General features: G+C 57.5%; 3 protein-coding genes across 11 annotated transcripts; 2 read left to right on the top strand and 1 right to left on the bottom strand.

The window, feature by feature from the left end:
- Nucleotides 1–150: 150 nt before the first annotated feature.
- ASB6 (ankyrin repeat and SOCS box containing 6) lies at nucleotides 151–7,486 on the top strand. Of its 2 annotated transcripts, XM_047700030.1 has the most exons (6): nucleotides 159–417; nucleotides 1,981–2,162; nucleotides 3,124–3,230; nucleotides 3,341–3,449; nucleotides 4,075–4,161; nucleotides 4,286–7,486. In XM_047700030.1, the coding sequence occupies exons 1-6, from the start codon at nucleotides 305–307 to the stop codon at nucleotides 4,951–4,953; spliced, it is 1,266 nt and encodes a 421-aa protein (XP_047555986.1). In that variant the 5' UTR covers nucleotides 159–304; the 3' UTR covers nucleotides 4,954–7,486. The 2 variants fall into 2 exon arrangements, with proteins under 2 accessions (XP_047555988.1, XP_047555986.1); XM_047700032.1 differs by lacking the exon at nucleotides 3,341–3,449 and having other exon boundaries at nucleotides 151–417; nucleotides 4,286–4,390.
- On the bottom strand, nucleotides 5,990–15,464 carry NTMT1 (N-terminal Xaa-Pro-Lys N-methyltransferase 1). Of its 4 annotated transcripts, XM_047700033.1 has the most exons (5): nucleotides 15,292–15,428; nucleotides 13,219–13,386; nucleotides 8,741–8,944; nucleotides 7,732–7,984; nucleotides 5,990–6,885 (listed from the first exon to the last, which is right to left on the bottom strand). In XM_047700033.1, exons 3-5 carry the CDS (start codon nucleotides 8,900–8,902, stop codon nucleotides 6,629–6,631), a joined length of 672 nt encoding a protein of 223 aa, XP_047555989.1. In that variant the 5' UTR covers nucleotides 8,903–8,944; nucleotides 13,219–13,386; nucleotides 15,292–15,428; the 3' UTR covers nucleotides 5,990–6,628. The 4 variants fall into 4 exon arrangements, with proteins under 4 accessions (XP_047555989.1, XP_047555990.1, XP_047555991.1 ...); XM_047700034.1 differs by lacking the exon at nucleotides 13,219–13,386 and having other exon boundaries at nucleotides 15,292–15,464; XM_047700035.1 differs by lacking the exons at nucleotides 8,741–8,944; nucleotides 13,219–13,386 and having other exon boundaries at nucleotides 15,292–15,439.
- A 2,293-nt stretch (nucleotides 15,465–17,757) lies between these two features.
- C13H9orf50 (chromosome 13 C9orf50 homolog) lies at nucleotides 17,758–26,071 on the top strand. 5 transcript variants are annotated; one of them, XM_047700346.1, is made up of 9 exons: nucleotides 17,758–17,950; nucleotides 18,833–19,608; nucleotides 19,866–19,956; nucleotides 20,059–20,172; nucleotides 23,231–23,394; nucleotides 24,124–24,244; nucleotides 24,998–25,159; nucleotides 25,338–25,432; nucleotides 25,855–26,071. In XM_047700346.1, the coding sequence occupies exons 2-9, from the start codon at nucleotides 19,113–19,115 to the stop codon at nucleotides 25,908–25,910; spliced, it is 1,299 nt and encodes a 432-aa protein (XP_047556302.1). In that variant the 5' UTR covers nucleotides 17,758–17,950; nucleotides 18,833–19,112; the 3' UTR covers nucleotides 25,911–26,071. The 5 variants fall into 5 exon arrangements, with proteins under 5 accessions (XP_047556302.1, XP_047556301.1, XP_047556300.1 ...); XM_047700345.1 differs by having other exon boundaries at nucleotides 17,759–17,950; nucleotides 23,282–23,394; nucleotides 25,338–25,511; XM_047700344.1 differs by having other exon boundaries at nucleotides 17,759–17,950; nucleotides 23,234–23,394; nucleotides 25,338–25,511.
- Nucleotides 26,072–27,967: the final 1,896 nt, after the last annotated feature.

The following is a 27,967-nucleotide window of genomic DNA, read 5'->3' as shown; positions in this document are numbered from 1 at the left end:
CCAGGGTGGTCTGCGCCCTCCACTCCCCCGAGGCCGGCCTCCGGGTTACCCACAGCTCACTCTGGGGGCGCGCCGCGGTCCTCCGACCCCATAGGGGGCGCTGTCGCCATCGGTGGTTTCCCCCGGCCGGCGCGGGCCGGAAGTGCTAGGGTCACTTCCGGCGCGGAGCAGCGGGGTGGGCGGCGGGACGCGGGGGCTGGACCAGCAGAAGCCGGGTCAAGCCCGTGGCCTCCAAAAAGCGCTCAGTCTGCTTCTCGGCCTCTCCCAAAGGTGCGGCCGCCTTGCCGCGCCCCAGGCCGCCGCGATGCCGTTCCTGCACGGCTTCCGGAGGATCATCTTCGAGTACCAGCCGCTGGTGGATGCGATTCTGGGCTCCCTGGGGATCCAGGACCCCGAGCGGCAGGAGCCCCTGGACGGGTAACTAGCTTCCTTGCCGCGGGCGGGCCGAGCTGGCGCTGCTTCCCTTGAATTGTCGCCACAAGCGTGGTGGGGGTGGCTGTGCCCCAGTGGACAGGGGAAGGGGCGGGCGGAGGCTGGAGTTGGGTTGCTTTGAGCGGGAGCCCCTGCACCCCGCCCAAATCGTGCCCTTTACAGGGCGGAGGGTGCTCCAGGCCCGCGCAGGAAGGCCGGGAGGGTGGAGTGCGGGCAGGGCCGCCGGCCTCGGTGCCCCACCCAGTGCCCAGCGTGCCTGCTGCGGGTTGCAAGGGAGCAGGGTGGAGTCTGCGAGGGCCTCGGTTTTTACCCCAGAACAGTGCGAAGAAGAGCTCTGTAGCCGACTTTGCATTTGAGGACAAGAACAGGTGCATCCCCGCACCTGTGGGAAGGGTGTTCAGGGTTACAGCAGTGAGCTAAACAAAACCCCCAGCGTCGGCGATGCTTATGCTTCAGAGAGACACGAGCGTGAGTCAGGTGTATGTACAGTCGGTGTCATGGAGGCAAGAGCAGAGGAAAGCGGAGGCAGGGCTGTGTGTCTGGGATCCGTGGGAATTTCAGAGGCAGTGGGTACTATGCGTGTCTCTAGGGACTTCGGTGGAAACAGGCTTGCTTCATCACTGCTCTGTTCACTTGGAGGCTGTTCTGAAAACAGCGTAAGGTGTTTCCTTAACTTGGAGGCTGTTCTGGGGCTGAGAACAGGGCAGGAAAGCGGGTGCTACATGCCCTTTTGTAGTTCCGGAATTTTTGCTTTGTATCCATGGTGCCCTGGGCATTCTCCCGGGCTGGGGAAAGAGATGGAATCCTGCCCAAGCGGTAAGGATGGCACCTTGATCCCGGTAATTGAAGGGTTGCAGACGGGTGAGGCTAATGGCAGTGGGAAGCATTGGTGAGGAAGGGAAGCCTCCTCCAGAGGAGGAGGTGGCGGCCTTTAAAGGAGCTGCGACCAGGTTCACGGAGCTGTCCGTGGGCCTGAGCTTTAGGGGAAAACCACAGAAGTTTTGGAGGTCACTGCTGGTGGGCAGGTGGGGTGGGGGCTGGGGCATGAAGGGCCATGTGTGCGCTCAGCCTTCTGGGGACCGGGAGGTTAAGCGTCTCTGAGTGTGAGTGGGGGCAGGAGGGCCTGGGGGTTGCCTGGTCTGGTCTGGCTGCCCTCGGCAGCTCAGGGATGCTCATTGTCAGGGGAGGGGGTGTCAGTGTCCGATTCCTGCCCTGGGCTGCAACGGTTCCCTTCAGGCCCAGCAGCACAGCTGTGTGAGGCTTTGTGCCCGAGCTAGGGGCCAGATTGTCTGGGCAACCTGGGAGGAGGATAGAGACAGCCCCAGTTCTTTCTTAGCAACCCGAGGAGTCAGCTTGAGTTAAAAGATGCAGCTTGCTCTCTTGCAACCACAGGCCTTTTCCAGAGACTTTCTGCCCCACAGAACCAGGGCCCTACCTTGGTAGGAGGAGACAGCAGGAGACCACCCACCCACAGGGTGCCCAGGCTAGCTGGTCCCACAGCTGCCCCCGCTACCCCCCACCAACCGATCCACCCCTCTGCTGCCCCAGGCCCGGTTATGTTGCCAGCGAGGAGAGCCGAATCCTTGTTCTCACTGAGCTGCTGGAGAGAAAGGCCCACTCTCCATTTTACCAGGAAGGCGTGAGCAGTGCCCTGCTGAGGATGGCGGAGCTGGGGCTGACCCGGGCGGCCGCCGTTCTCCTGCGCAGTGGGGCCAGCCTCAACTTCGAAGGTCAGTTGGAGCCCAGAGGGGCTACGGGGGGACACGTGGCTTAAAGTGTGGCTCTGCCTTTCTTGTTCTCTTGGGAGCTGCTTCCCTTATTTCCTCCGTGGGTGGTGACTGAGGAACCCCATCCCCCTGTGGGCTTTCGAGGGGCTCTGACCCCGCTGGTCCAAGAGAAAATTGGTCGCTGCCTCCACCATGTGATTGATCAGCAAACTTTCCCAGCTAAATCCCTGCTTCTGTGAACGTGAAAATGCGGCTGCTGGCACTGTGCCCAGAGCTCAGGGAGAGCAATTTTCTGCCACTTATTCTGAGCCATCTCGCGTTTTTGCCCATGCCACAGGGAGAGGGGACAGCACAGAAGCAGCGCTGGGTGTAAATCGTGGCAGGGCGCGGTCGGCTTCGAGGCTGGAGGTGCCAGGGGATGGAGATGGAGCCGTTCTCCTTTCCTCTCTGGCCTTCTCACTCGGGAGGGCAGGGTCAGCCGGGAGATGGGCAGGGCTGACTTGTGACCAGTGCGGGTCCTTGAGCTGACACGGGATGTGGCCAGGCCTGCCTCGGCTCCCATGTGAGGACTGGCTCAGAGGCCACTAGGCTCTTGGAGGGCAGAGGAGGTGAGGGGCAGGGCTGTTCTGAAGTCTGTCATTTGGAGACTGGCTCTGAGAACGTGGCTGTTACTGCCCGGCTTCAGGAGCCGTCAGTTGGGGTCCCTCTCCCAGCAGCCTGAGCAGAGGCACCCAGTCTTATGGTTCTGTTTTACAGAAGAGACTCAAGTCCAGACAGAGGGGCTGCCTGTCCCCCGGGACCCTGCCCTATGTCTGACTCCAGTGCCTGTGCCTGGTGGGAATGGCTCTGTCCTGACCCCTCATGGTGCCAGAAGCCTGGGTCCCCTGTGCTGGGAGGGCTGGGGCTGAGCCGGAGGCCAGGTGGAGGCAGGCAGGACTGACACGAGCCATGTCTGTGCCTTCAGACCCTGTCACGTACTACACGGCCCTGCATATAGCCGTCCTGCGAAACCAGCCGGACATGGTGGAGCTGCTGGTGCGCCACGGGGCTGACATTAACCGGAGGGACCGGGTAAGAGCCGGGTCTGGCCCACTCAGAAGTGGGATGTGGTGGGGTGGCCGTGAGCGGCCTCCCGGGCCCCCAGGTCCCCAGGCCTACTGTGCTGTGCTTTCTTGGCTCAGATCCATGAGAGCAGCCCCTTGGACCTGGCCAGTGAGGAGCCCGAGCGCCTGCCCTGCCTGCAGCGCCTCCTGGACCTCGGAGCAGATGTCAATGCGGCTGACAAGCATGGTGGGTGCCTTCCCCCGGGAAAGCAGGCTGCCTCGGGAGGGAGAGCCAGAGCCCCCCAGGATGGTGACTAGGCCTGATGACACAGCGCAGCCAGGTCCATAGGTGCCTTTTGCTGACCTGCAGAGGCTTTCGGGAAGTGATGCAGCCGTTGGCCCCACGCCAGCCCCCTGAGGTCTGTCTGTAGGGGGAAGTAGGGTGTGCATGTGGCCAGATTTCTGGGAGGGTGAGCCACTTCTTGGCAAAGACTCAGACCGGATCTCAGGTAGCGTCTGAGTGTCCTGAAAAATCCCACCTCTTCTGCCCATTCTGCCCCTGGTTTTGTGTGGTTAGAAAGAATGACCAACCGCCGATCACCTTCAGCCTCGGCTGAAAAGTCGATCATTTTTAAAGTTCACTTTCGGGGGGCACCTGGCTGGCTCAGTCGGTAGAACACACAACTCTTGATCTCAGAGTTACAAGTTCAAGCCCCACGTTGGGTGTAGAGAGGGCTTAAAAATAAAATCCTTGACAACGACAAAAAAATGAAGTTCACTTTCTCATCCTGAGTGGCTTCCTCTGCACCTCTGGGGTTGTCCTGACCTCGGCTTCCTGGTCCCCACTCCCCCTCCTCCTCTTCCTTCTGTAGGAAAGACCGCTCTGCTGCACGCCTTGGCCAGCAGTGACGGCGTGCAGATCTACAACACTGAGAACATCCGGCTCCTGCTGGAAGGAGGTGAGGCTTGCCTGTAGGCTGCTCCCAGGCTTCTCCCTCCCCTCCCCGCATTACACAGGTGGCCTTCCTTTGCAGCGGTTTAAGACCTGCTGCCATCTTCTCTTTTCCTGACTGGCTCTCGCAGGGGCAGATGTCAAGGCCACCACCAAAGATGGGGACACGGTGTTCACCTGCATCATCTTCCTGCTTGGGGAGACCGTGGGAGGGGACAAAGAGGAGGCCCAGATGATCAGCCGCTTCTGCTTCCAAGTCACGCAGCTGCTGCTGGCGCACGGGGCTGACCCCAGCGAGTGCCCGGCCCACGAGTCCCTCACACACATCTGCCTCAAGGGCTTCAAACTGCACTTCCCGCTCCTGCGCTTCTTGCTGGAGTCCGGAGCTGCCTATAACTGCTCGCTGCATGGGGCGTCCTGCTGGTCCGGCTTCCACATCATCTTTGAGAGGCTCTGCTCCCACCCAGGCTGTGCCGAAGACGATAGCCACGTGGACCTCCTGCGCAAAGCCGAGACCGTCCTGGATCTCATGGTGACTAATTCCCAGAAACTTCAGCTGCCTGAAAACTTCGATATCCATCCCGTGGGCAGCCTGGCAGAAAAGATCCAGGCCCTTCACTTCTCCTTGAGGCAGCTGGAGAGCTACCCTCCGTCCCTCAAGCACCTGTGTCGCGTCTACATCCGGCTCTATCTTCAGCCCTGGCCCGTGGATGTGAAGGTCAAAGCCCTGCCTCTGCCCGACAGGCTGAAGTGGTACCTCCTTAGTGAGCACAGTGGTACCATTGACGAGGACATCTGACCACCCCCAGACCGAGGGAGCAGGGTCTGCGCAGCTCAGCCTACTGGCGGATTTCGGCACCTGCGGCAGCCTTAGGGGAGAACCTTCTGGCCTTCCGTCGGAAGGTAGAGGTTGGGAGATGAAACTTGATCCTTACTGTGTACCAGGAAAGCCAGGTGGAGCCCAGCAGCCATAGTCATTGCGGTGGGAAGGGGCCCTGTTTCTGCAGGGCGACCGCTCCCCTTCTGTTTGGCAGAACCCCCAAGTCTCAACCACGCTGGGAAAAGGGACTGGGTCTAGACTTGGGACAAGTGTACACCCTGTTCTTCTGCAGGGAGCATCACGCAGGGTAGCTCTCTCGGTCCTCTGAGAGCCGCAGGAAGCTGGTCTGTCTTGCATAGGGCCCCACTGAAGCCGGGAGGATGTGTGCTGGGCCTGTGGGGGCACAACCCCGCTGAGGCCCATCACTCCCGTCTCTCCCCACGCTAGATTATTAGGTCACTTGGAGAAGTGCTCTCGGTGGGCTAGGGAGAAGGCTGAGCTGACCCTGCCGCCTTTGGCCGCTCTGGGGCCAGGTTACCCATGGCCCGGCCCAAGGCACGGGACTGGAATCCAGCGGCAGATCTGTCTGTGCCAAACCTGGGATCTCAGGGGACGTGCCTTCTGCTGAAAAGCAATCCCGTGTGACCAGGGACAGTCCTTTCCAAAATGTCTCGTGAGGGGTTCACCTGATGATGAAAGCTACTAATACTGCAAGCTGTGTGGCCCACGCCACACCCTCACGAAGCCAGTTCCCAGTCTCGTGGGTCCTTGTGAACTGTGTGGATGCCGGGGAGGTGAGCTGAGGCAACTAAAGGATACATTATACAGTAAAGTCCTGCGCTTGGCCTTCAAGGTCCTTGTGTGACATTTTGGCCCCCTCCCCGCCCTTCCCCAGCCTAGGACCGAGGCTCCCACCGAGAAGAGCTGAGAGGCATGAGGGGACGGCAGCATCTAGTGGGGACAGTTTTCTAAATAGCACCGCACTGCAGCCCCAGTAAAGAAGAGCACCAGTCCAGACCGGCCAGGGCCTTCCCAGCACAAGAGTCACTCTTTTATTTTTTGATGAAAATGTTCACCGAGGAGGAGCTGCAAGGCACAGCCAAGAATGAAGCCGCAGACTCCCTCGCTGGAGACCACGGTGACGATCACGTCAGGGACACCAGGGCTCATCACCAAATAGGCCTCAGCACAGGGTCACCCCCAGCAGCTGCAGGCTCCATGGCCCGGCTCCTTGCCTCCCCCCGAGGGGAACAAGTCCCAACAACCGAGAGTTCTCTTCCTCTTAAGGCACGCAGGCCTGTGGCTGGAAGGCTGGGTGGTGGAAAGGGAGAGCCAGAAAATCTCCGCTTCTGAGGGGATCGCTGTATTCCCACACAGGGAGCACCAGGGACCCTGGAGTCCCGCGGTCTGCACTGTCCGATCCCCGCTTCTCACAGCAGCAGAGCTGGGCCGCAGCCTCAGTGCTCTGGTCAGGGGCGCCCCTCCCCACTGGGTCCCATTAGGCCTTTTGAAAGAGAGTCTGGCGGTGGGCGGCAAACAGGTGTATTTGGCGGTCTCGGTCCACACGCCCAGACCATCGCTGGGGAGCCTCTGGGTCTTGCCCGGCTGCCAGCCCCCCACCCCACACGGGTCCTTTTCTTCTGCCGGGCCCTGCTCATCTCAGGGCCAAGCTATAGACGTGGTAGATCTCATCAGGGAGGTTCTCCTGGCGCTCCTGGGCTAGGAGGCTGAGGCCCGCGCTGCGGACGATCCTGTGGACCACCTCGAGGTCCCGGCATACGCTGCTGTCCACGTCATCCAGGATCACACCCTCCTGCGCCATGTTGTCTTTGATGACAATGATGCCGTTGGGGCGCAGGCTCTGCTTGCAGCGCCGCAGGAACTCGGCCAGGTGCTGGTCAGTCAGGTGGCCTGGGGACAGCAGAGGCTGGGGTCACGAGGAGGGAGTGGAGCCAAGCACGCACACTCCACTGGCCGTGTCTCTCGATCTCTGCTCAGATGTACCAAGCTCTGTCTAAACACATGGGGCCTCCCTAGCGCTGGGCAGCCCAGAGATGCTTACCAAGTCCCGTTCTGTGTACGAGGAAGCCAGCTCAGAAGTCACTCACCCAAAGGCTGTCACAAAGCACAAGCTGGGACCGCACCCTGTCTGGGTGACTTCTGGGCCCTGCCTGACACCTATGCTCCAGCTATCCCCCCCTGCCCTGAGGCCTGGATTAGGGGTTCTTACCAACCTGTTCCTTCCCTAATTAGAACTCCAGACCGGCTCTGAGAGACCACAAAGGACAGGGCCAGACCCAGCAGGGCTGCGGTGTCTGCTGTGGAGTGGGTGGCCAACTGCGGGTATGGTGGCCCGCCCGCCAGGTCAGCGGCCAGGGAAGAGCACCCTGCGTGTGCTGCGGGGCAGAGCAGGTGCAGGATGGGGCGGCAAGGCGTGGCTCCCTCGCTGTGAACAGTGGGGACGGCCAAGGCTTCACTTTCTCCTCTTATTAAAAAATACTTTTAAAACTCATGTCCACGTTCTCTGAATGCAGTTATTGGTTGTTTACATTTTTTCAACAAAAAACTGCACCTGAGTGGGTCATAATGGTACTGACAGAGCCCGGAAGGCGAGCCCAAGGAGGATTTGGAGAAACCCCTGCATCCTGTGTGCCGCAGGAGCGCTGGCCGGCAGCCTCCACGGCCCCGGAACCCACCTCTGCAGCGGGGGGCGTGCGGGAAGTCTGTGGAAGGCGTAGAGGACCGCGGAGAGCTCACCTATCACCCACTGGATCCAGATGACATCGTAGGAGCTGGGCTCGGGGCTGAAGTCCTGGAGGCCACAGCAGAAGTAGTTCCTCACCCTCTTGCCCTCCTCTCCCAGGTACGTCCTGGCTTTAACCAGAAAGCCTTCTGTCACGTCCACCATGTCCACCACTCTGAAGAGCGGCAGCAGCAGCCTCTTGGTGATCCTACCTATGCCGGCTCCGCAGTCCAGGGCGCAGGAGGTCCCCGTCTTGTTTGGGCCTTCCTGAGAAGCAGGGAAGGCAGAGGCTCAGTAGGGAAGGCTCAGAAAGCCCGAGAAGGGGGCTGTTCCTCCCCAGTTACTCAAGTCAGGAGTGGGCATAGGCCGGGGGCTGGCATGGAAGTCGCCCATGGGTAGGACCACAGACATTCCCGTCCTGGGCCACACATTCCTGAAATGCAAGCCGACAGCCACTTAAAGGGGATTAACGAACAGGTGCACTGATCTCTCACGACACCCCACTAAAACCAGAGGATGAACAGAATTGAAGCAGTGAAAAAACAGAGGCAGTGGTGATTTTCACCGATCTGGGAAGGCAGCAGACGGTGGGGAGACACCCCGTAGTGTGAGGGGCAAGCACCAGCCTCTGATGCTACACGCCAGCCTGGCACAGGGGGGCAGAGCAGGGGAGGAACTAGGAGCCTGCCCTCAGCAGAAGAGCCGGCGCCCACAGCCCAACAGCCCGCAAACATGGCAAGACAGTGAAGGAGTCACCCCTGACAAATCTGAACAGTTAGAGGAAGCCTCCGTTCTGGTCCCAGGAGACCCGGCACAGCGGCCAGCTCCCCCACGTGGCAAGCCTGAGACAGAGGCCCCCGTCCACACGCCACCCCACCCCACCCTCGAGGCCTGGGGGGCTGACACCAACCAAGAACCAAAGGCCCTGCGATGGCTTGTGTAAAAGGTGGTGCCCTGTGCACACCAGGCCGGGCCACCAGGGCCACATCCTCTGCTGCTGGACGGCGCGCCAGACCTGCCTACCCTCAAAAACCTCTGCAGGAACTTCCGGGAGCTGCTGATGTCGATGCTGGAGATGTGGCCGTACCCCCCGAGCATGCCGTCCACGGTGGGCGGGACTTCCTTCCAGTATGTCTTGGCCTTCGAATAGAACTGTTTCTCGTCTTCTATCACTTCACTTGTCATGCTGTCACCAGCCAAGGCAGCTCAGGCGCCAAACAGCAGCAGCTGAACAATGAAAATGAGCAAATCAGCCAGGTCGAGGGCGCCGGTCTCACCCTATGCTTCACAAGGTCATACAACCCTGCCTGATGCAGAGAAATGTCCAGTGTCCCCAAAACAGCTTCTATCCCTTGGATGACGGGGCCTTCTGTCCTTCGTAGTCAAGTCATTCTGCAAAGTGACCTTTGTATCAGAGGAGGGGACCCAGAGTCCTGGGCTTCTAGTCCTTTCCTTATTGGACACGACACCGGATCTGAAGGCTTCTAACTCTAAAATATAGAGAACCCCCAATTGACACTTGAGGAAATGGAGCAGGAAACCCCAGGCTCCTATGGCGGATGCTCCGGCTGATGCTGGGAGGGTCCTGGGGAGCCCACTCGCCTCCCACTCACTCGTGAGCACAGAATGGAGCTTGCTGTGGGGTCTGGTCCTTGGTTAGCAACGTGCCGGGACTGGGTACCAGGCACTGTGCCAGGAGGCAGACAGACAGCTCCACACACACACTGGCAACCATTCGGGGCCGCAGATAAGTACAAGATGCCAGCACAGCCCAGCCCAGAGGAAGCGCTCCCTTGCGGAGTCAAGGAAGGCATCCCCGAGGAGGTCGCCCATCGGCTGAAATGAAGGACGAGGAAGAGTTCACTAAGCCAACGGGGCACACCCGCTCCCTCCAACAGGCGTGAAAGGCACACAGAGAGCACTGGCGACTGGAAAGGCGGGGTGGGGGAAGGGGACACATTCGGGATTAGACTCCCCGCTAAAGAGCAGTGAGCTGGAACTACTCTAGGGTTAGCAGGAAGTGACAAGAGACGTGTGTTTCTGCAAGACCGTCGGCAGCTGTGGGGGCTCTGGGGCAACAGTGAAAACAGACACAAGACGGTGTTACCATGACAGGTGGAGGGGCAGCGACAACGCAGGAGCCAGGGCCTGGGGGAGGGGGAGGGCCTGGCAGCTGTACATGCAGCCAGCCCGGCTGCATCTCTGCCCTGAGGCACCGGCCCCACAGCGGCACCAGCCCCAGGAGCTGTCCTAGTTGCCCCGAGGCTTTGCTGAGATACCATCCAACCCTCAGGGAGCTTCCAGTCCAGCGGGAGCCAGAAACGAGTGGAGCCAACTAAAACACAAGGCAGAAAGGGTGAGGACGCCCACTGAGCCCCAAGTACTGTGGAAACTCCAAAAACGGAGCACTCTCTTCGGAACGGCAGACAGGGCAGCAGCCGAGAGAAGGCTACCTGAGCCAGACCCCGAAAGATAAAGGATGCTGTTGGTGGTGGGGGGCGGGGGTGCCAGCACGAACAGGATCAGAGGAGCAGGGCATGTGTGCCACCCAGAAGGCGCTACTGATGATGGCCTGGGCTGGCTGGAATGCAGACAGAGGAAGAGGGTATTTATGGGAGACGAGCTTAGACAGGCAGCCTGGGCCTGGATCACGCGAGGCCCCAGTGACAGGCTGGGGCCTGGGGGTTTGGCTTGTGGGTAATGGAAAACCAATCAGCTCAGAGTTTCCGAAGGGCCCAAGGTGTGCCAGGATGTAAGTGGCGGTGGGAGCACCGGGCAGAGTGGGAACAGAGTGGGACCGGCAGGAGCCATGTGGCATTTGGGACAAGAAGCAGCGGCGTTGTGGGGAGACAGTGACAGGCACACACTCCCATCACAGGCTCTCAGCTTAGGGCTCATATCCTCAGAGGCCCTTCCTGACCAGCCCAGCTAAGGGGGCTTCCTCCCACACCCAGATCTAATCCCCACGCTTTCCTGCCTTCAGAATGTGTATTTCTGTCTGAAATTACACCATTTACTGTCCAGCCTCCACGGGATGGAAGCTCCAGAGGCGCGACCTTGCCTTTTTGCCACTGTGTCCCCAGCACCAAGCCTCCCTCAGCGCAGGGTGAAGTCCCCTAACCCCCCAGGAACACTGTCCACGACTGTGCTCCCGGGGTTTCACTTCCACCTTTATACCACTCCACTGGGTGCTAGTTAAGCCACTGACTCCCGGAACACAGGGCGACACAGAAAGCTTCATGTGGGACCCTGGGATTGGGCTCAAAAACACGTGAGAGACCCCCAAGATGGAGGAATACCTTAAAGACTTCTTCAAGAGAAGTCATCAGACAGGAAACAGGAACGTGCCTTGAGGTCAAGCACATAGCCCTTGATACATAATTTATAGACTGACTACAAGGAGAGAAGGAGAAGAGATGAAGAATTCTCATTAGCCACGTTTGTCACTAGCCCCCATGCACAAATGTACTCTGAACTTGTCCTAGAAGACAAGGAACCTTCCAGAAGCAGCAGGCCCACCTCAGCCCAACAACTCAGGATGCTCCTCACTGATGCAATCCTGCTTCCCCCACGGTCAATCCTTTCCAGGGAACCCAGCTAGCCGGCGGGGAGGAGGAGGGCCCTCCTCCCCATTCCCTGGCTCCTTCCTGGATTTGGACACTGCTCACCGGCAAGGCCACACTGGCCCTCCGAGGAACCAGAAGAGAAGCGACAGCATCTCCATATCCTAGCAGGTCCAGTTCTTAGATCTGTGACTGTCATTGCTTCCGCCCTCTAGAGCCCTTCTATCGTGTGGAGAGAGCCCCCAATCCCCCAGCTCTCGGGCTGATGCTCCAGCTTCCGCGTCCAGGAACAAGGGTCTGGGACCACAGTGAAGGCGACTTCCAACTACTATGTCAATCGGAGGGCCCTTTGGGGTAACAGGCAGGTAACAGGGGGCGGCGGGGGGGGGGCTGGTTCTAAATACAGCATCCCCTCACCCTGGCTCGCCACCATGTCCCCCACCAGTGTCCTAGCACCTGAGGCTATCCCCCCGACCCCGAAGAGAGAAAGGGGCACACTGCTCAACGAGAATGAACGTTCACTCCCACTCGGAGTCACACAGTAAAGCAAAAGGACGCAGAAACCTGCCCGTGCCCAGGAATCCCAGCTGCAGTAGCGTGGACATCACTGTAGCTCCCTGCGAGCTGACAGGAAAGAGGGCCACCGGCCTGAATGTCACCACGGAGCTCATTCTGGGGGCTGCCCACCCCCGCCGACAGGCCCCACAGCCACCACGCCACAGCCTCTCCATCATCACCCAGGAAGGACGGCATCAAAGGCAGCTCTTCCACTCGGCACTCAGACTCGAGCTCGGCAACACTCACCTGTCCCCATCACTGCCCACCAGTCTCGGCAAACTGCTGGCTCTGACCTCTTCTCTATGTCCCCACTGGCCTGGGAACCCCTTGGAGAACAGCGGCAAGACCCTGAGGTGCACCGCTGTTATTTCTCTTGCAGTTCGTGAGGTTTCAACAAAAAGTTCACTCTCCATGAAATGAACAGAGTGAATGTGGGGCCCTTCCCGGGCCGTATGCTGCCCGTCTGCCTTTGTTCCCAACGAGGTAAACTTCCTGGGGACAGGGACCTGACCTCATTCCCGACTAGCCCAGCACCAGACTCGAGGTGGGGGATTGGTCATTGGTTGCCAAATGAACCAAAGAATGAGCTTTGTGTGGTTACATTTTCCACTTTTGAGAAAAGCCTACAAAAATCCAACCATGGGGCACCTGGGTGGCTCAGTGGGTTAAAGCCTCTGCCTTCAGCTCAGGTCGTGATCTCGGGGTCCTGGGATTGAGCCCGCATCGGGCTCTCTGCTCAGCGGGGAGCCTGCTTCCCCCTCTCTCTCTGCCAGCCTCTCTGCCTGCTTGTGATCTCTGTCAAATAAATAAAATCTTTTTTTTTTTTTTTTTAAAGATTTTATTTATTGGGGCGCCTGGGTGGCTCAGTTGGTTAAGCAACTGCCTTCGGCTCAGGTCATGATCCTGGAATCCTGGGATTGAGTCCCACATTGGTCTGCCTGCTCGACAGGGAGTCTGCTTCTCCCTCTGACCCTTCCCCTTCTCATGCTCTCTCTCTCTTATTCTCTCTCTCTCAAATAGATAAAATCTTAAAAAAAAAAAAAGATTTTATTTATTTATTTGGCGGAGATTACAAGTAGACAGAGAGAGAGAGGGGGAAGCAGGCTCCCCGCTGAGCAGAGAGCCCGATGCAGGGCTCAATCCCAGGACTCCGAGATCACAACCTGAGCCGAAGGCAGAGGCTTTAACCCACCGAGCCACCCAGGCGCCCCAATAAATAAAATCTTAAAAAAAAAAAAAAAAAAATCCAACGATTCAAAACGTAACATTGAAGGCCATTACCGACAATGTAATTTTTCTGCTTTACCAAAAGCCTTACAAGATGATTTCTTTAAATGTCAAGGTCCTCTGAATAATCTAATTTACAAGAATTCCACTTACAGGCAGATTCTAGGAACAAGCCAGGGGAGGAATATCCGGGCCGGGAAATGGCAAGTCTAATTTTGACATTTGTTCCAACAGCTGATTCATTAGTAAACATGATTCCTTGGGGCTCTGTCTATACTTTGTCTCCCAGTATCCAGCCAGACCGGAGCGGGCAGGAGGTCCCTAGGAGTCAGAGGGAACAGTGGGGTTGTCAGTCAAATAGCACTAAGTCCTCCTCTACTCTGCTCAGGATGTGGTGAGGAGCTACATGGCTGCAGGGGAGGGAAAGGGCCTGGGCACAATCTGGCTTTGTGTGCGCTCTCGGCTAGCTTGGACCGGACGAGAAGCCCTTTGCTCGTGGACTCTGCTCCTCAGCAGGTGGAACATGCCGTGCTTCATTCACTGTCATCTGACCACCTCCTCTTCCCCTCCAAGGTGTTTAGGGGGACAGGTGGGCAGCCTCCCCAGCTACTACTTCTCCCAGGATTCACGGGAAAGAACGGTGTTTCAACTGTCACCGTCCATGCTTTGGGGAGGCATCACACCGTCTTCATTTACCAGCCTCTAAGAAAAAGTCTGGAAGCAACAGGAGGCAAGAGCCTGCCTGAAGTTACCGCCTCCCTCTTGCAGCCTGCTGGACAGGGCCTGTTGGCCCTGGATCTGGGACAGCAGCTAGACATATGGGAATGGCAAGGTGCTCTATGAGAAAGAGAAGGAAGGAGGAAGTAAAGAAGACTTAAAAAGGCAGGGGGCGGAGGGGAGATGGGAGTGTTTAAAAACAAAGGCTCTGGTGGAGTCAAATGAACCATGTTTGAATCCTGGCTTTGCTTCTCTCTGGCTACGTAAGCTCATGGAAGACACTGAGCCTTGGGTAAGTAAGTTCATCTATGAAATGGGAACAGCAACGTTGACTTTACAAGAACACTGTGATGATTAAAGGGGGGTGTGAAAGCATCCGGTGATCTGTACAGTGGCCGCCACTGTATTATCTCAAGTTCAGAAATCTCGGTCAAATGAGATTTTCATCAATTCTCTGCCAACTGTACGGGTCAAACGGGAAAAATGCAGCGAAATACCCTATAAACTTCAGTGTGTTAGACACGCTTCAGGGATTACAGTGATGCTGGGGGTCAATCCAGCAGACAAACAGCTCTGCAAACCTGCGGGAGAAGGGAGTGAGGTTCCCATCTGTGCAGGCACAGAAACGCTGCAGAGATTCCGGAGACGCTATCTTTGTGACTCTATGGCTTCTGGTCCCCACCAAAGCATTCCATATGTACCCCAACCCTTCCCCAGAACCCAGCTGAGGGACAGAAAACCATTCTACTGAAGGAGTGATGTGCCTTAACACACATACACACAGGAAACCGGGAACAGTGTAAGGAGGGAATCCGGACTTCTTAACACAGTCAAGGCCCAAGTCCTCCAGGGGCTCATCCCCTCTCTCCTGGCAATGACCAGACCATCTGCAAGACTGCCCCGCCGCACCGCACCATCAGGGCTCTGACACCAGCTGTTTCTATCCCAGAAAGACCCTACCAGTGATGGGCAACAGAGCCGGGGCCTTTCGTTCGACATGGCAGCCCCTCCGCCAACTGGCTGACCTTGGCTTCAAGGGCTCTAGGCAGCGAGCTGTCTTCTAGGCGGCACCAGTGTCCAGCCATAACTGGGGCTGGGTCCAACGTGAAATATGATAGCAACTCCCACGCCACGAGCACTACTCTGTGCCTGGCTCTCACCTGACCATTTTCCTGCATCCTGACGCCTACCCTCGGAGTGCGTGCTTTCCTTAATCCCCGTTTCTCACAGGGGAAACTGAGGCTCAGAGAGGGAAGGGTCTAGCGTACCGCCCCGGGGACGGCGCGGGGGAGTGCCTCGTCCAGGGTCCCGGTGCCTCGGCCTTCCTACTCCACCCGCCGCCACCGGAGGCCCAGGTCGGACCACCCCGGAGCACACACACGTGGGGGCCCCGGCAGCTCGCGCCGGGTCACGTGACGAGCTGGGGCCTCAGGGCACCGAGGCAGTTGGGGGCCGGGGCCTCCCTTCCCCCGCCGGCCACAGCTCCCCGCTCCGCCTCGCGCTACTCACCCCGGGCGGGGGCTCCCGGGACCCGGGAGAAGAGGACGGGAAAGAGGAAGGGAAGTCGGCGGCAGCGGCGAAGACGAACCCACAAGACCACCACCAGCTCCGTCCCAACACGGACAAACGCGACACCTCCCGGCGCGCGCCGCCTTTGTCCATACACGTCACTTCCGAGCGCCCGGAGGCGGGGCCGAGGCTAGCTCCGCCCCGCGACCGGTTCGCTCCGCCCCATGGGCGGCTGACCTCAGTTGACTTTTGGGTCCCGGGAAGGACCTCTCGGATTTAAAAGAGCCTCAGCTCCAAGCCTGTCCTGTCTCCAGCACGCGCGCGGGGCCGGTTAGAGGCTGAAGGCTGGACTTACAAAAACGAGCGTTCTGTGGCTTTTCTACTCGGTAAAAATGGGCGGGGGGAAAGCCTTATTCTACAAATCGTACCCATAACAATTTGCATCTTAAAATAATATACAGATGAAAGAAAGAAAGAAAGAGAGAGAGAGAGAGAAAGGAAGAAAGAAGTACCTTTGATAGTGCCAACACACAGAACAAGTCCTTGAGGTTTCCATTCCAAAAATCCTGCCCTCTCATAGGCTCCTCCCATGTACAGAAAGTTTGGAGGGGTTCCGGAAACAACCTTGATGGACTCTGAGTTTGCGGGTGGGTGAACCTTTCCAAACCTCAGTCTCCTCTTCTGCCAGTGTTAAAAGTGTCGGATATTGCACGTCGAGGCTTCAGCCCTGTGCCTGCTGGGGACTCTCAGCAAATAGATGTACTTAGCATAGGCTCATTTTTCCTAAACGGACGCCCTGGTCTTAGGTTTACAGTGCCTTCCTCTGGGCTTACACACACAGGAGGTTCTTTTTTTTTTTTTTTTTTTTAAGATTTTATTTATTTATTTGACAGACAGAGATCACAAGGAGGTTCTTAAAAGTGTGTTTGCTCGGGTTGCCTGGGTGACTGAGTCAGTTAAGCCTCTACCTTCGGCTCTGGTTGTGGTCCTAGGGTCTGGGATCAAGACGCACATTGGGCTCCCTGCTCTGCGGAGAGCCTGCTTCTCCCTTTCCCTCTGCCTGCAGCTCCCCCTGCTTTTGCTCGCCCACTCTCTCTCTCTGTCAAATAAATAAATAAATAAATAAATCCTTTAAAAAAAAAAAAAAGTGTGTTTGCTCTAACGAAGTAAAAGCTATGGGGGGTGGGGGAAGGCTGACTGCTGTTGAGTCCCCCAAATCTGTTTACATATATATTATATGGCATCCTCTCCTGAGTACTCCAGGTCAGACTTGCTTCCCCTGGCCTGGGCCCTTCTCCCAAGCTTCATTGTCCGTGTCTCTAAGGGAAGGGGTAATTCCTGGGCAATCTCAGTTGCTGGGTGTGTCTGTAATCTTCCTTTGGAGGCAGCTCTGAGCCCAGCTCTTTTAGGGGTGCCCCCAAATCCACCCCTACCTTTGTTTTTCTGTCAGTGGAAGAAAAGTCCCTTCCCTCCACCTGAACTCTGAGGCCTTTCCAGATCTGGACAGTGCCGACCTCAGAGCCTCTCACATCTTTGAATTCCCAAGCCTTGCACACAGTAGTTGGTCAAGAAATGTTTGCAGCTGGCAAGAGCTGGAAGCCTCCTTAGAAATCATCTAGTTAGTCCAGTGTTTCTCATCCATTAAAAAAAAAAAAAAAAAAAAAAAAAAAAACCTCACGTATTCTTAGAATAAATATAAAACATGGGGGCACCTGGGTGGCTCAGTGGGTTAAAGCCTCTGCTTTCGGCTCAGGTCATGATTCTAGGGTCCTGGGATTGAGCCCCGCATTGGCTCTCTGCTCAGCGGGGAGCCTGCTTCCCCCCCCTTCCTCTGCCTGCCTCTCTGCCTACTTGTGATCTCTGTCAAATAAAAAAGTAAAAAATCTAAAAAAAAAGAATAAATATAAAACATGTTCACCTTTCCCACTCAATATTCTAACTTCCTAAGGAGGTATGCCTTTCCATCCCTCATTGAGGAGCACTTGCGGAGAATGGATATATCAGCTCTGATGCCTCCTCCAGGCAGACTCCTCAGATTGTAACAGGATACCATGCCAGCAAAACTGCTGGTCCAAACAACCCTTCTCCCCCACTCAAGTGTCACAGTACAAGCTTCTCCCCCTGCCTCGTCCCAGCCAAGAGTCACAGAATGAAGCCCCAAGAATGGACAAACTCATCCAGCATTGCGTAGCAAACAGAAGCGGAGCCTGGGTTTGAAATTGGTTCGCATAGTTTCCAGGCCCACTGCATTCTTACTGCCCAGCCTTCCCGAGGAAGTTCTACTTCCAGAGTTGCCCAGCCCGAACTTGACCCACCCGGGCCTCCCAGATCCAGAGAGGGCAGTGGACCCCTGGGCCCTCCGCCCTTGGCTTGGGCCTGGCTGCCCTTGTCAGGTGTCCCACCACCCCACTGTGAGTGCAGCCTTGACTTCCCGAGTACAAAGCCCCACCTTCTGTCTCTAGGCCTGAGAGCCCACCGCTCCTCACATGGCCTTGGGTGAGGGGCGGATCACAATGACCCTGAAGAGGCCCAGGAGGCAGCAGGGAGGGTCCACCAGCAGGACCAGCCTGGGAAGATGGGCTCTCCCAAGGACCAGCCCGCCGGTTAGGGGGCTCTAAACTCAAGGGACCTTCTCTAGACCCACCCGAAGGCCCCTGAGGTGAGTGTGACACCAGGAGCCAGCTCAGAGCTGACGACAGTCTGGGAGTGGGGTGCGATAGGGAGAAAGCAGGCTCCAAGACCCCCCACCCCATGTCAGAAGCTGGGGGCAGGCATGGGGCTCTGTCTCCCGAAGGCCAAGTTTGTTAAAAATATGTGTCTTGGGGCTCCTGGCTGAGTAGTTCTGGTTAGCTTGCCACTCTTGATCTCAGGGCTGTGAGTTCGAGCCCCACATTGGGGGTAGAGATTTAAAAAAAAAAAATCTTAAAAAGAAAATGTGTGTCTTGGCCCCACCCTAGACCTACGGAGTCAGAATCTGGGGCACCAGTATTTTCAACAAGCTCCCCACCCAAGGGGCCCCAGCAGGACTGGGCAACTGCTGGGTAGTTCTCTCCTTCCAAACTGGTTCCAGGTTTCCTAATTCCCAGGGGAGTGCTAAGAGCCTAATAGGACTTGAACACTCCAATGGCTAAGCCACAAAGGGACAGGTGCTCTGTTATCCCCATTCTACAGGAGAGGGCACTGACAGAAGTCAGTCAGTTGGCTTGTCCAAGGTTGCAAAGCTAATGAGTAGTGGGACTCGGACTAAATCCTAAATATTAATAATTTTTTAAAAATAATAATACTAGGGGCGCCTGGGTGGCTCAGTGGGTTAAGCCTCTGCCTTCAGCTCAGGTCATGATCTCAGGGTCCTGGGATCGAGCCCCGCATCGGGCTCTCTGCTCGGTGGAGAGCCTGCTTCCCCCTCTCTCTCTGTCTGCCTCTCTGCCTACTTGTGATCTCTGTCTGTCAAATAAATAAATAAAATCTTTAAAAAAAAATAATAATACTAATAGCAGCTAGCCTCTGCTGAACACGTACAGCGTGCCGGGTACTATTCTAGGCCATTTACATGTGCTGGCTCACCTAAACGTCACAGCAACTCAGAAAGGTGTGTACTCTTACGTGACCATTTTGCAGGTGAGGAAACAGAGGCTGGGCGAGCTCTGGCCTGAAGCCACTCGCTGCCGGACGAGGCAGTGGTGATACCCCCCAAACTACAAGGACCTCCGTCCGGGCACTATGGCCTGGGGGCTGGCCTATTCCCTGGTCTTCAGGTCGCACGGCACCCCTGTCACCCACAACTGGCGTGAGGATGCCCTGAGCTGAGCGCCGGGCCAGACATGCCCCGGCGTCCCCCCAACCCCGGGTCCCAGCAGGGGGAGCCCCAGGGGCTCCCCGGCGACGGCGCTCGCCAAAGGAGAGACCCGCTGCTGCCCAGGCTGCCCCTGCCCCAGCTCCGCTCCGTCCTCGGCGCGGGGGCCCCCGGCGGCTTGAGGGCCTCGGAGGGCGGCGGCGCGTGGTGGCCGAGCGGGTCCTCGCACCCAGACGCGCGGCACCCCTCGCCGCGTCTACCCGCCCTGCCCACCCTGGCCCAGCGCGGGGCGCAGAACCGGACAAGGCTGCGGTCGCTCCTGCTGCCGCCCCTGCTCCTGGCCGGTGCGCCCCGGGAACTCGCGCCCCGGCGCCGGGGGCCTGAAGAGCGCGAGGATCCCTGCAGGGGCGCGGCCAGGGAGGCCCCGGACTCCCTGCGCGCCCTCCTAGGAGAGCTTCTCCCCAGCAGGTTCCGGGAGTTCCTCCACCACCTGGGGGCAGAGTGCGCGGAACCCCGGCCGCCGAGTGAGGCCTCCCCAGGACTCCCCAGGGCGCGGGGCAGGGGCGGGGCAGGCGCGGGGCGGAGTCGTTTCCGGGGTGGATGGAGCTACTGTTAGTGGGGAGGGAAAGGTCTGGCACAGTCCCTTGAGGATGGGTCTGCCATTGCCCCTGTTGTACAGTTGAGGAAACTGAGGCCCAAGGCCCTATAACTAGGAACAGCCTAGTAAGGTCTGTCCCCAAGCCAAGGCCTATAGCTGTTTCCACCTCCTCCTGGCTCCCAGCATCCTGGGCATCACGACCAAAAAGGAGTGTGTCAGAGCACAGCCACCATGCCCCCCAGTGTCCCCACTGTCAGTTCCTTCCAGACCTGCGGTAAGTGTCAGTTACCCGCTGATGGGGACAGGGTTGCCAACAGTGCTCTGAGGATGGCGGACCCTGACAACTCATGCCAGGTGTGGCTTGTTTGTCTTCAAGGGGCCAGTCATCGTACTTCCAGAATAGTCTTAAGAAGATTTTGCTCCATCAAATACCTGCCCTGGGGACCCTGAGGAGAGATCACTCACAATTCACCCTCAAGAAGGCCAACCAGTGAGTTACAGGAGACTGGCGGTAGGGGAATGGGGAGAAAGAGCATCTCTTCTTTTCTTTCCTCTTGTCGTTCACCCATGAATTTACCCATCTGTACACTTGTATATCCGTCTATGTGTCCATCCATGAATCAGGTCTTCTTCTTTTTTTTTTTTTTAAGATTTTATTTATTTATTTGACAGAGGTCACAAGTAGGCAGAGAGGCAGGTGGAGAGAGAGAGGAGGAAGCAGGCTCCCTGCTGAGCAGAGAGCCTGATGTGGGACTCGATCCCAGGACCCCGGGATCATGACCCGAGCCGAAGGCAGAGGCTTTAGCCCACTGAGCCACCCAGGTGCCCCTGAATCAGGTCTTCTGACAAACTATTCATAATACATTCATGAATCCACCCATCCATCTGTCCATCCATCTATCCAACCATCTATCTATCCACTTACCTATCAATACATAGATCTGTCCCAGAGTAGGTCTCTTCCCAACCTATCCAAGGATTATCCATCAACATCTATGAACCCATCCACTCATTCATCAGGTCTTCTGCCAACATATTCATAGTCCAGCCGTGAATCCATTCAGATATTCCTATTCCCATTCACCTATCCATCCTTGCATACATCTTCTCTGTGAACCAGGTCTTCTACAACCCATCCATGAATCTCTCCATCCATCCATCCATCCATCCATCCATCCATCCACCCATCCATTCATTCATCCATCTAGCCAGTCATCCTTCTAACCACAAACTCCAATGATTCTATCCATCTATCCATGAGTCCAATGATCGGTCATCTACAAATCCTTCCATGCACTTGTAAATCCAGGGTACTGTCCATCTATAATTTTTTTTAAAGATTTTATTTAATTATTTGACAGAGAGAGAGAGATAAGTAGGCAGAGAGGCAGGCAGAGAGAGAGGAGGAAGCAGGCTCCCTGCCGAGCAGAGAACCCGATGTGGGTCTTGATCCCAGGACCCTGGGATCATGACCTGAGCTGAAGGCAGAGGCTTTAACCCACTGAGCCACCCAGGCACCCCCATCTATAATTTTGTCATGAAGCCATCTACAAGTCCATATACAGAGGCAATCATCCACCCATCCATCCATCCACCCATCCTCCTAACTTCCAGTCCTTCTATCAGACCTTTTCATTAACTCATTCATGAATCCATCCATCCATCCACCCACCCAGTCTAACATCCTTTACCCATCCCACCATTCATTTGTCCGTTTCTTCTTCTAGCTTTTAATAGGTTTTGTTATAAGTCAGAAATTGGAGGAAATAAGATAAGGGATGGAGGTAGAAGAGCCTGGGCATTAGAGCTTCCTGGGCCTCAGTGCCATAGCTCTAATGAAGAGGAAAAAGAATGCAGAAAAAACTCCTCCGGCATTAACAGGGTTAAACTGAGGTGAACGGTGAAGAGCGTTGCCCACGAGTTTAAAAACCAAAGAGATTAAACACAAGACATACTTGCCATCCCTTGTCCTTCTGGACCCATGGCTGACAATACTATGTGATCCCGGCATTGTCCCCCAACTGGGCCTCGAACCCTCCCTGACACAGTGCTCCAGGCAGACACCACCGATGGCTCAGAGAAGGCGCCAGAAGTGAAACACATTTGCCAAGCCAGGAACTTTAAATCAATCAAATCAACAGACTACGTCTCACAAGATAGAATAAATAAAAGTATGGAACTCATTAGCTCAAATATGACAAACAGCGGGGGTGGACAGAGTCATGGTGTTTCACATTTAAGAACTAATACTCGAGCACCCCATGGTGGGCAAGATCCCCTGGTAGGCCCTGCGGGAGGGGCACCAGGCTACGTTGGAATAGACTCCAGTAGCCTCTGATAGCAGAACTGAGATTTCAGTCCCCTGGGCAGGGCTGGGGTGCACCTGTGTCTGGCCCCGGGGCCAGCACAGACCAGAGGCTGATAAGCAGACAAGTGTTGGATCCCTAGCTCCCAATGCCTGTAACCGTCTGGGACACCTCCCAGCTGCCTGGCTCTTTGGTGGGCTGATAAAAGCGTCACTTACGTGCCCACAGAGACATAAAGATGTAGTCAGAGAAATGGATGCAGGGATACATCAATATGTGTGTCCTTAAGGTGGAACGTGGCATTTCTGAATAACAGAGCCATGGATGGATCAAGCGGGCCCTCTTGCAGCCTTGCCCTTGAGGCTGAAATTAATAAATGTCACAACAACAGAATGCCCTTTACTGAGGGCGGGCCCCATGCCAGGCCTTGCACGAGATGCCTCCCATAAGTTATTTCATACTTACCAAACTTTTATCAGGGGGCTATTATCACACCTACACTATATCATATACAGCTGAAAGGGGAAAACTGCAACATGGAGGATTCAAGTGTGGTCTCCCCAAGTTCAAGTGCCTGGAAAGAGGCATAGCTGAGACTGATGGTTATAAGAACAGTTTGAAGTTACAGATGCTTACCCTGGGCAGCCTGGGTGCAGTGTTATGGCATCCGGTTCATCTCGCCACCCTGTGTGGCGGGCACAAGGATGATGCCCAGTTTACAGATAAAGAAACTGAGGCTTCAAGAGTTAGGATGGAAACCCAGGCCTCCTTGACTCTCAAGTTCATATTATTCTCTCTGCTGAATTGTTTGGTATATAGGATGGTCAGCTCTGGAACTAAGACTCAAATCTTAGCTAAAAATAAAATGAATAAATAATAAAAAAGATAAAAAGAGAAAAGAAAAGAAAAAGAAAAAAGGAAAAAGAAAGAAAAAATCTTGGCTCTACCCTTTACTGGCTGTGTGACCTTGGGCAAGTTGCAAAGCGTCTCTGTGTCACGATTTGCTCCTCTGTAAAATGGGACTAAGGTTGTTTCCCAGGGTTGTGTGGGTGTCATAGGCTGAGGCATGGTCCGTGTGTGCTCTGTGGCCCGGCCGGCAGGCAGTACTCCCCAAAAAGGCCAGCTACTGTGGGTGTCAGGATACACAGTGAGCTCTGGTCCCATGGTTATGTGTTGCAGGGCTGGGGTGTGGGCCTAGGGGCTCAGGTCCTGACCCTCCCCTGCCCCTCTGGTCGCTCTCAGCAGGCCCCACGGTGCGCCGGCCCCCAGGCTCAAGGCCGTGCTCTCCCACAGCTCCTCGGGGGAGAGCTCTGGGCAACGTAAGCGGTTTTGCCCCTTCCGAGTGCGATTCGCTGACGAGACCCTGCGGGACACAGCGCTCCGCTACTGGGAGCGCAGCTGTGCAGGTAAGCGGACAGCTCGGGGAGACTCGGGCCTTCAGAAAGTTCCAGCCTGGAGTCCGGAGAGCAGATGCTTCGGCCCTGGGTCCCAGGAGTCAGGGCCGGCCTCCAGAGGCCAGGAATTCACTGACCTTGCCCAGACGGCACTCGAGCTGGCTTCTCCAGAGTATCAGGAGGGTCTCAAAGACCAAGTAGAGGGGTCGGAGGTCCTGCAGCAGTGTCCCAGCATGGGTGGCACCAGGGAGCAGTCACCGTGGAGTCCACAATGGCTGCCCAGGCCTGGCCACCCCCGAAGGCCTTCTCGCTGCCACTGGTTCCCAAGCTCCAGATGTGCCCGCCTTAGAACAGGCATGCACAGCCTCCCGACTCCCACGTCTGGCCCCCTCCGTGGCCTATGGAGGCTGAAGAAGGTGGCAAGTCACCTAAAGCGTCTTCCCATATACACGAAGGCCTGCCCTGCTGAGGAGATGCCCAGAAAGGTCCAGAAGATCAGACCTTCTCTCTGGGGGAGGCTGGCACTGGCTGGTCCAGCAAAGAAGCTAGGAACCTCACCAGGCCCTGGTTCTGAGATGCAACTTGGCCCTCGGCTCCTTGGGGATTAGATGTGGTGGTGTCTGCTCGGCACAGTTTCCAGTGTTTTCTGAAGTGGGTGTCAAGAAGCAGATGGGAAGAATGCGTGTCCTTGCTCTGGTATAACCTTTACCAATCCCCCCGCCCCGCCCCTTTCTCCATCAGCCCGGCCTCTTCACTTCTCGGGAACTGGCAGCCCCAGGGCTTCCAAGAGCTTCCATCTGTTTATTGACCAACTACTGTGTGCAGTTTCAGGAAACGTGGCTGCTCCAGAGCCTAGTTGTGGGTAAAGCCCTAAGATCCAGGATCTTTGCTGATTCAGGAGGGACGCTCCCCGGGCCCCTGAGGGTCATAGGAAGTTGGAGACAGAAGCTGCAGTTTTGTCCCGCGGCTTGTGCTTTGACAGGCAAGCCAAGGCCTCCGAGAGCAGGTGACATAGCTGCAGAGGACAGAGACCTGGGGCCCCCAGGGGGAGACCGTCCGTCAGCTAGCAGCTGGCTAGCTCAGGAGAGAAGCCTCCATGTGGGCCAGTGGCCACAGGAGCTGTGGTCATGTCCCAGGGCCCCAGAGCAGGGCTCTCGGCTGACCGCTCCCCAGCCCTTTCCATCCTGAAGCAGCCATTGGGGAGTTTGGGGTCCCTGGCCAGCCAGGAAGGCAGCCAATAGGGCAGGAGAGACTCCGAGCCCCCAACCCCTGCAGGAACTCACCATTGTCTCTGGATTTCCACAGTGGCCTGACTGGCCTTCCCACTATGGGAAAGGAGGCCCATTGGGGCTACAGCAGGAGTGGGTATGTGGCGGGGGGTGGGGGGCACAGTTTGGGTAATAAAGGCAGAAACAGTCACGCAAGATAGTTTTAAAACCTGAGCCTTCTCTGGAGGCAGCCATCAGGCACTGGGGAGCCTTGGGTTGCCATGGAGACAGGGTTCTGCCCGGCCTTGCCTGCCAGAGAGGGAGGAGGGGAGAGTGGGGGTGCTGGCGCCCATCCCCCTCTTCCCCCCCACAAGGTAGAGATCTTACTGGAGCCCTCTCTCCTTCAGTCCGGCAGGGTACCACCGAGAATGGGCTAGCTCCCCGGTCAACATCGGAACGGGTGCTCGGGAGCGTCGGGAGATGACCGGAGAGTTTGCCCAAAACCCCGTGTGCAGGTCCAAGGAGGAGGCCATGGCCAACGTCTCGTTCAGCTGGGACTGCCCCAGCCTGTGAGGCTTCGGGGAAGGGGACAGGATTCAGAGGCACTGCCAGGCACCCCTCCTCATCCTGTAGACGACCCCATCCAGCAGTGGGCAGGCGAAGGGTCGCAGGCTTGAGGGATCTGCCAGCCATGGGTGGACAGGGGATTCAGGGGCCATGCAGCTCACAGGCTCCTGTCCCCCGCAGGTCCACCCAGGAGCCACCGGGTCACCTCCCTGAGGATGCCTCCATGAAACGCAGCCTCTCCTGCATCCCCAGGGCCACCACACGGAGGCTGCGAGGTGAACTCCCAACCTGGCAGGACACAGATGACATCCTGGGGCTGGGGGGCCATCGCCCTGCTCCTGGGGCCAGACACTGGTGAGCACCTGCTAGCAGCCAGCCGCCCAGAGAACCCCTGCACAGTGGGGCGGTGGGGTGCCAGATGAGGCCTCCCTGCACGTGGCTAAGGGCTGGGCTCTCGCGCTGAGCTGGGTCCGGATTCCCAGACCCATCCTTGCAAGCACTGGGGTCTTTAGGGGGTTTGCATCCCCTCATGTGTACAGTGGGGCTGACTCCAGTGCCTGCCCCCTTGGACTGGGGTATAGAATCCGCTCCCCCCCCCCAGGGCCCAGGGAGACTTGTTTCCGGCCCAGACCCCCCAACCCCTCCCCTAGCCTGCCCCACAGCATCTGGCAACAGCGGGTCCTCCTGGTCTCTCTAGGAATCCTTCCCGCCCAGCTTGGAGCTGCACCCAGTCCTGAAGCCAAGCTGCCCTAAGGGTTACCAGCTCCTCCTGCCTTCCACAATGCCACAGGGGGCTCCCCGGTGAATGGCTGCTGGAGCCCAGGCCCATGCATGGACACGGGCCAGGGGGTGAGGAGAAGCCTTTCTCACCCCCAAAATAAACATGCATTCCAGATGGCTGGGACCTGCTACCATGTCTCACCCCACAAGCCTCTCTGGGTACCAGGTTACTGGTCTCCAGGGGTCCTGGGCCAAGGAGAGGGAGAGGACAAAGTCATGACTAGGATGAGGCTGAGGGTTGGGTGCAGGCCGTCATCAGGGACCAGGGCTTGTTCTAGGTGAACCCCTCTTCTGGAAGCGGGGAGGCCCTGCCATACACTTTGAACTTGGGACCAAGCCTCTGTCAACCTTGATCAAGCCACACCTGTAACAGGCACCTGTCCTGAGCCCGGGCCCCAGTTCCCTCTTTGACTGGAACCAAAGCCTACTTGTTGACTTCTGTCGTGGGATGAGGGTGTCCAGACTCCAATGGGGTGGACAAACGTTTGTCCTCTGCATTCCCCAGGTCCCTGGAGGGCAAGCATCCAGGGTGGGTGGGGACCAGATGTTTCTCTCCTAGTGGTGGCAGAAGGAAGGGTGGGCAGTGTTCAAAATCACATCGGGAGGTGACAAAAGACCAGGTGGCGTTGATCTGATCGCTGCACTGACCCAGCATTGCCAGCCCCACACCTGGGTTCCAATTTCCCAGACAAAGTTGAAGCCCCCCTCTCCTCTGTCCAAGCAATGCTTTGGCCCCAACCCCTTGGCACACCGAGGATCCGGGTCTTTATCGCCACCTCCTGGCCAGTGAGGAAACAGCCACGGAATCCACACCCAGGCACCAGGCCGAATGAAAGGGTGAGATGAGGGGGTGCTGGGCGGGGGCAAGGCAGTGGGAATCTTAGGGCCAGGAGGGTAGTGAATGGGGGAGGATTTGTTTCTGCAGGGGTGCTCTGCCTCCGGAAGAAAGGCCACAGATCTAGGCAGTTTGGAGAAAGTCTGTGGGGGATGGGATGGGGGCAGCGCTCCAACTCCCCTTCCCGGGGGACTGGCTGGGGTTTCGATCCCAGGGACGGCTCCCCACCACCCCTTTTTCTGCGCTTTCACTACCCCCCACCCACCCTAGTATTTCCATTTCCTGGAGAGTCTGCGGGCCTCAGAGGAGGCCGGATTCGGCCGCGCACCCACCGCGGTGACCTTGCGCCGCCCGCCTCGCCCTCTCCCAGCCTCAGTTTCTCCCCAAGGGCCGCGCGAGCCCTCGCCCCGCCGCCCGCTGCAGCGCCGCCAGGCGCCCACGAGGGGGCAGTGTTGGCCTGGCTTTGGCGCCGCCCGGCGCGGCGGAAACTTCTCAGCTTCCAGCTCCGAGGTCGGAAACTTTTCCCCTCGCGCCACGCTCCTGTCTCCCGCCCGCGCCCTCCTCCCGACGCGGACCCGCGCCGCCGCCTTCCACCTGCCCCGGGTTCGCGGCGGGCGTGGGGGGGGACAGCCCCGCTCGCCACCCCCCAACTTCTTCTCGCTGCTTTTTTTTTGCCGTTAAGCCAAAAACTGCTAAGCGGCGATCGACGAGCCCGGAAATCGAGGCCTGCGTGCAGCCCGCGGGGTGGGGGGGGCGACATGTGGGGTGGGCGAGGGGAGTCCCGCTGCGACCTGCACCCCGGGCCAGCCCCTCCCGGCCTCCCTGCGGCCTCGCCCCGTCCCCCGCTGGCCCGTTCCCTGCGCGCCAGGCCCTTCTGCCGTGGCCTGCTCGCCTCCCTTGTCTCCCCTCTCCCTCCTCGACAGCATGGATTCTGTGTCGAGTGGACCTTGCGCGTGGACACTGAGCCTCCCATCCGGCCGCTCACAGCGCGGACACCCAGGGACACCGGCCTGCAGGCCCACTGGACGCAGGGCACACAGGCCACCGCGGCGCGCTGGTGCACACACACCCCACACACGGCGGAGAAACATCAGAGACACACACACCATCAGACACACTGTACAGACCCCAGAGAAACACACCGCACAGAGATGCCGTACACACACACAGGGACCCACAACACACACAGCTGGAA

The sequence above is a fragment of the Lutra lutra genome, chromosome 13 (genome assembly GCF_902655055.1).
Source record: "Lutra lutra chromosome 13, mLutLut1.2, whole genome shotgun sequence".
Classification (NCBI taxonomy): Eukaryota; Metazoa; Chordata; class Mammalia; order Carnivora; family Mustelidae; genus Lutra; species Lutra lutra.
The sequence above is the reverse complement of the archived record's forward strand: the minus strand, read 5'-3'. Positions and strand labels throughout refer to the sequence as shown.

What these genes read in the sequence shown, in the direction of transcription:
- NTMT1 (XM_047700034.1), bottom strand. Translation starts at nt 8,902, where the DNA reads ATGACAAGTGAAGTGATAGAAGACGAGAAACAGTTCTATTCGAAGGCC. An exon ending in TCCTGCAGAGGTTTTTGAGG is followed by an intron (nt 7,985 to 8,740) that starts GTAGGCAGGTCT and finishes CCTGCTTCTCAG; the next exon opens with GAAGGCCCAAACAAGACGGG. An exon ending in CTGGATCCAGTGGGTGATAG is followed by an intron (nt 6,886 to 7,731) that starts GTGAGCTCTCCG and finishes TGCTGTCCCCAG; the next exon opens with GCCACCTGACTGACCAGCAC.
- ASB6 (XM_047700030.1), top strand. Translation starts at nt 305, where the DNA reads ATGCCGTTCCTGCACGGCTTCCGGAGGATCATCTTCGAGTACCAGCCG. An exon ending in CGGCAGGAGCCCCTGGACGG is followed by an intron (nt 418 to 1,980) that starts GTAACTAGCTTC and finishes CTGCTGCCCCAG; the next exon opens with GCCCGGTTATGTTGCCAGCG. An exon ending in CCGGCTCCTGCTGGAAGGAG is followed by an intron (nt 4,162 to 4,285) that starts GTGAGGCTTGCC and finishes TGGCTCTCGCAG; the next exon opens with GGGCAGATGTCAAGGCCACC.
- C13H9orf50 (XM_047700343.1), top strand. Translation starts at nt 19,113, where the DNA reads ATGCCCCGGCGTCCCCCCAACCCCGGGTCCCAGCAGGGGGAGCCCCAG. An exon ending in CTGGGAGCGCAGCTGTGCAG is followed by an intron (nt 23,395 to 24,123) that starts GTAAGCGGACAG and finishes TTTCTCCATCAG; the next exon opens with CCCGGCCTCTTCACTTCTCG. An exon ending in GCTCCAGAGCCTAGTTGTGG is followed by an intron (nt 24,245 to 24,997) that starts GTAAAGCCCTAA and finishes TCTCTCCTTCAG; the next exon opens with TCCGGCAGGGTACCACCGAG.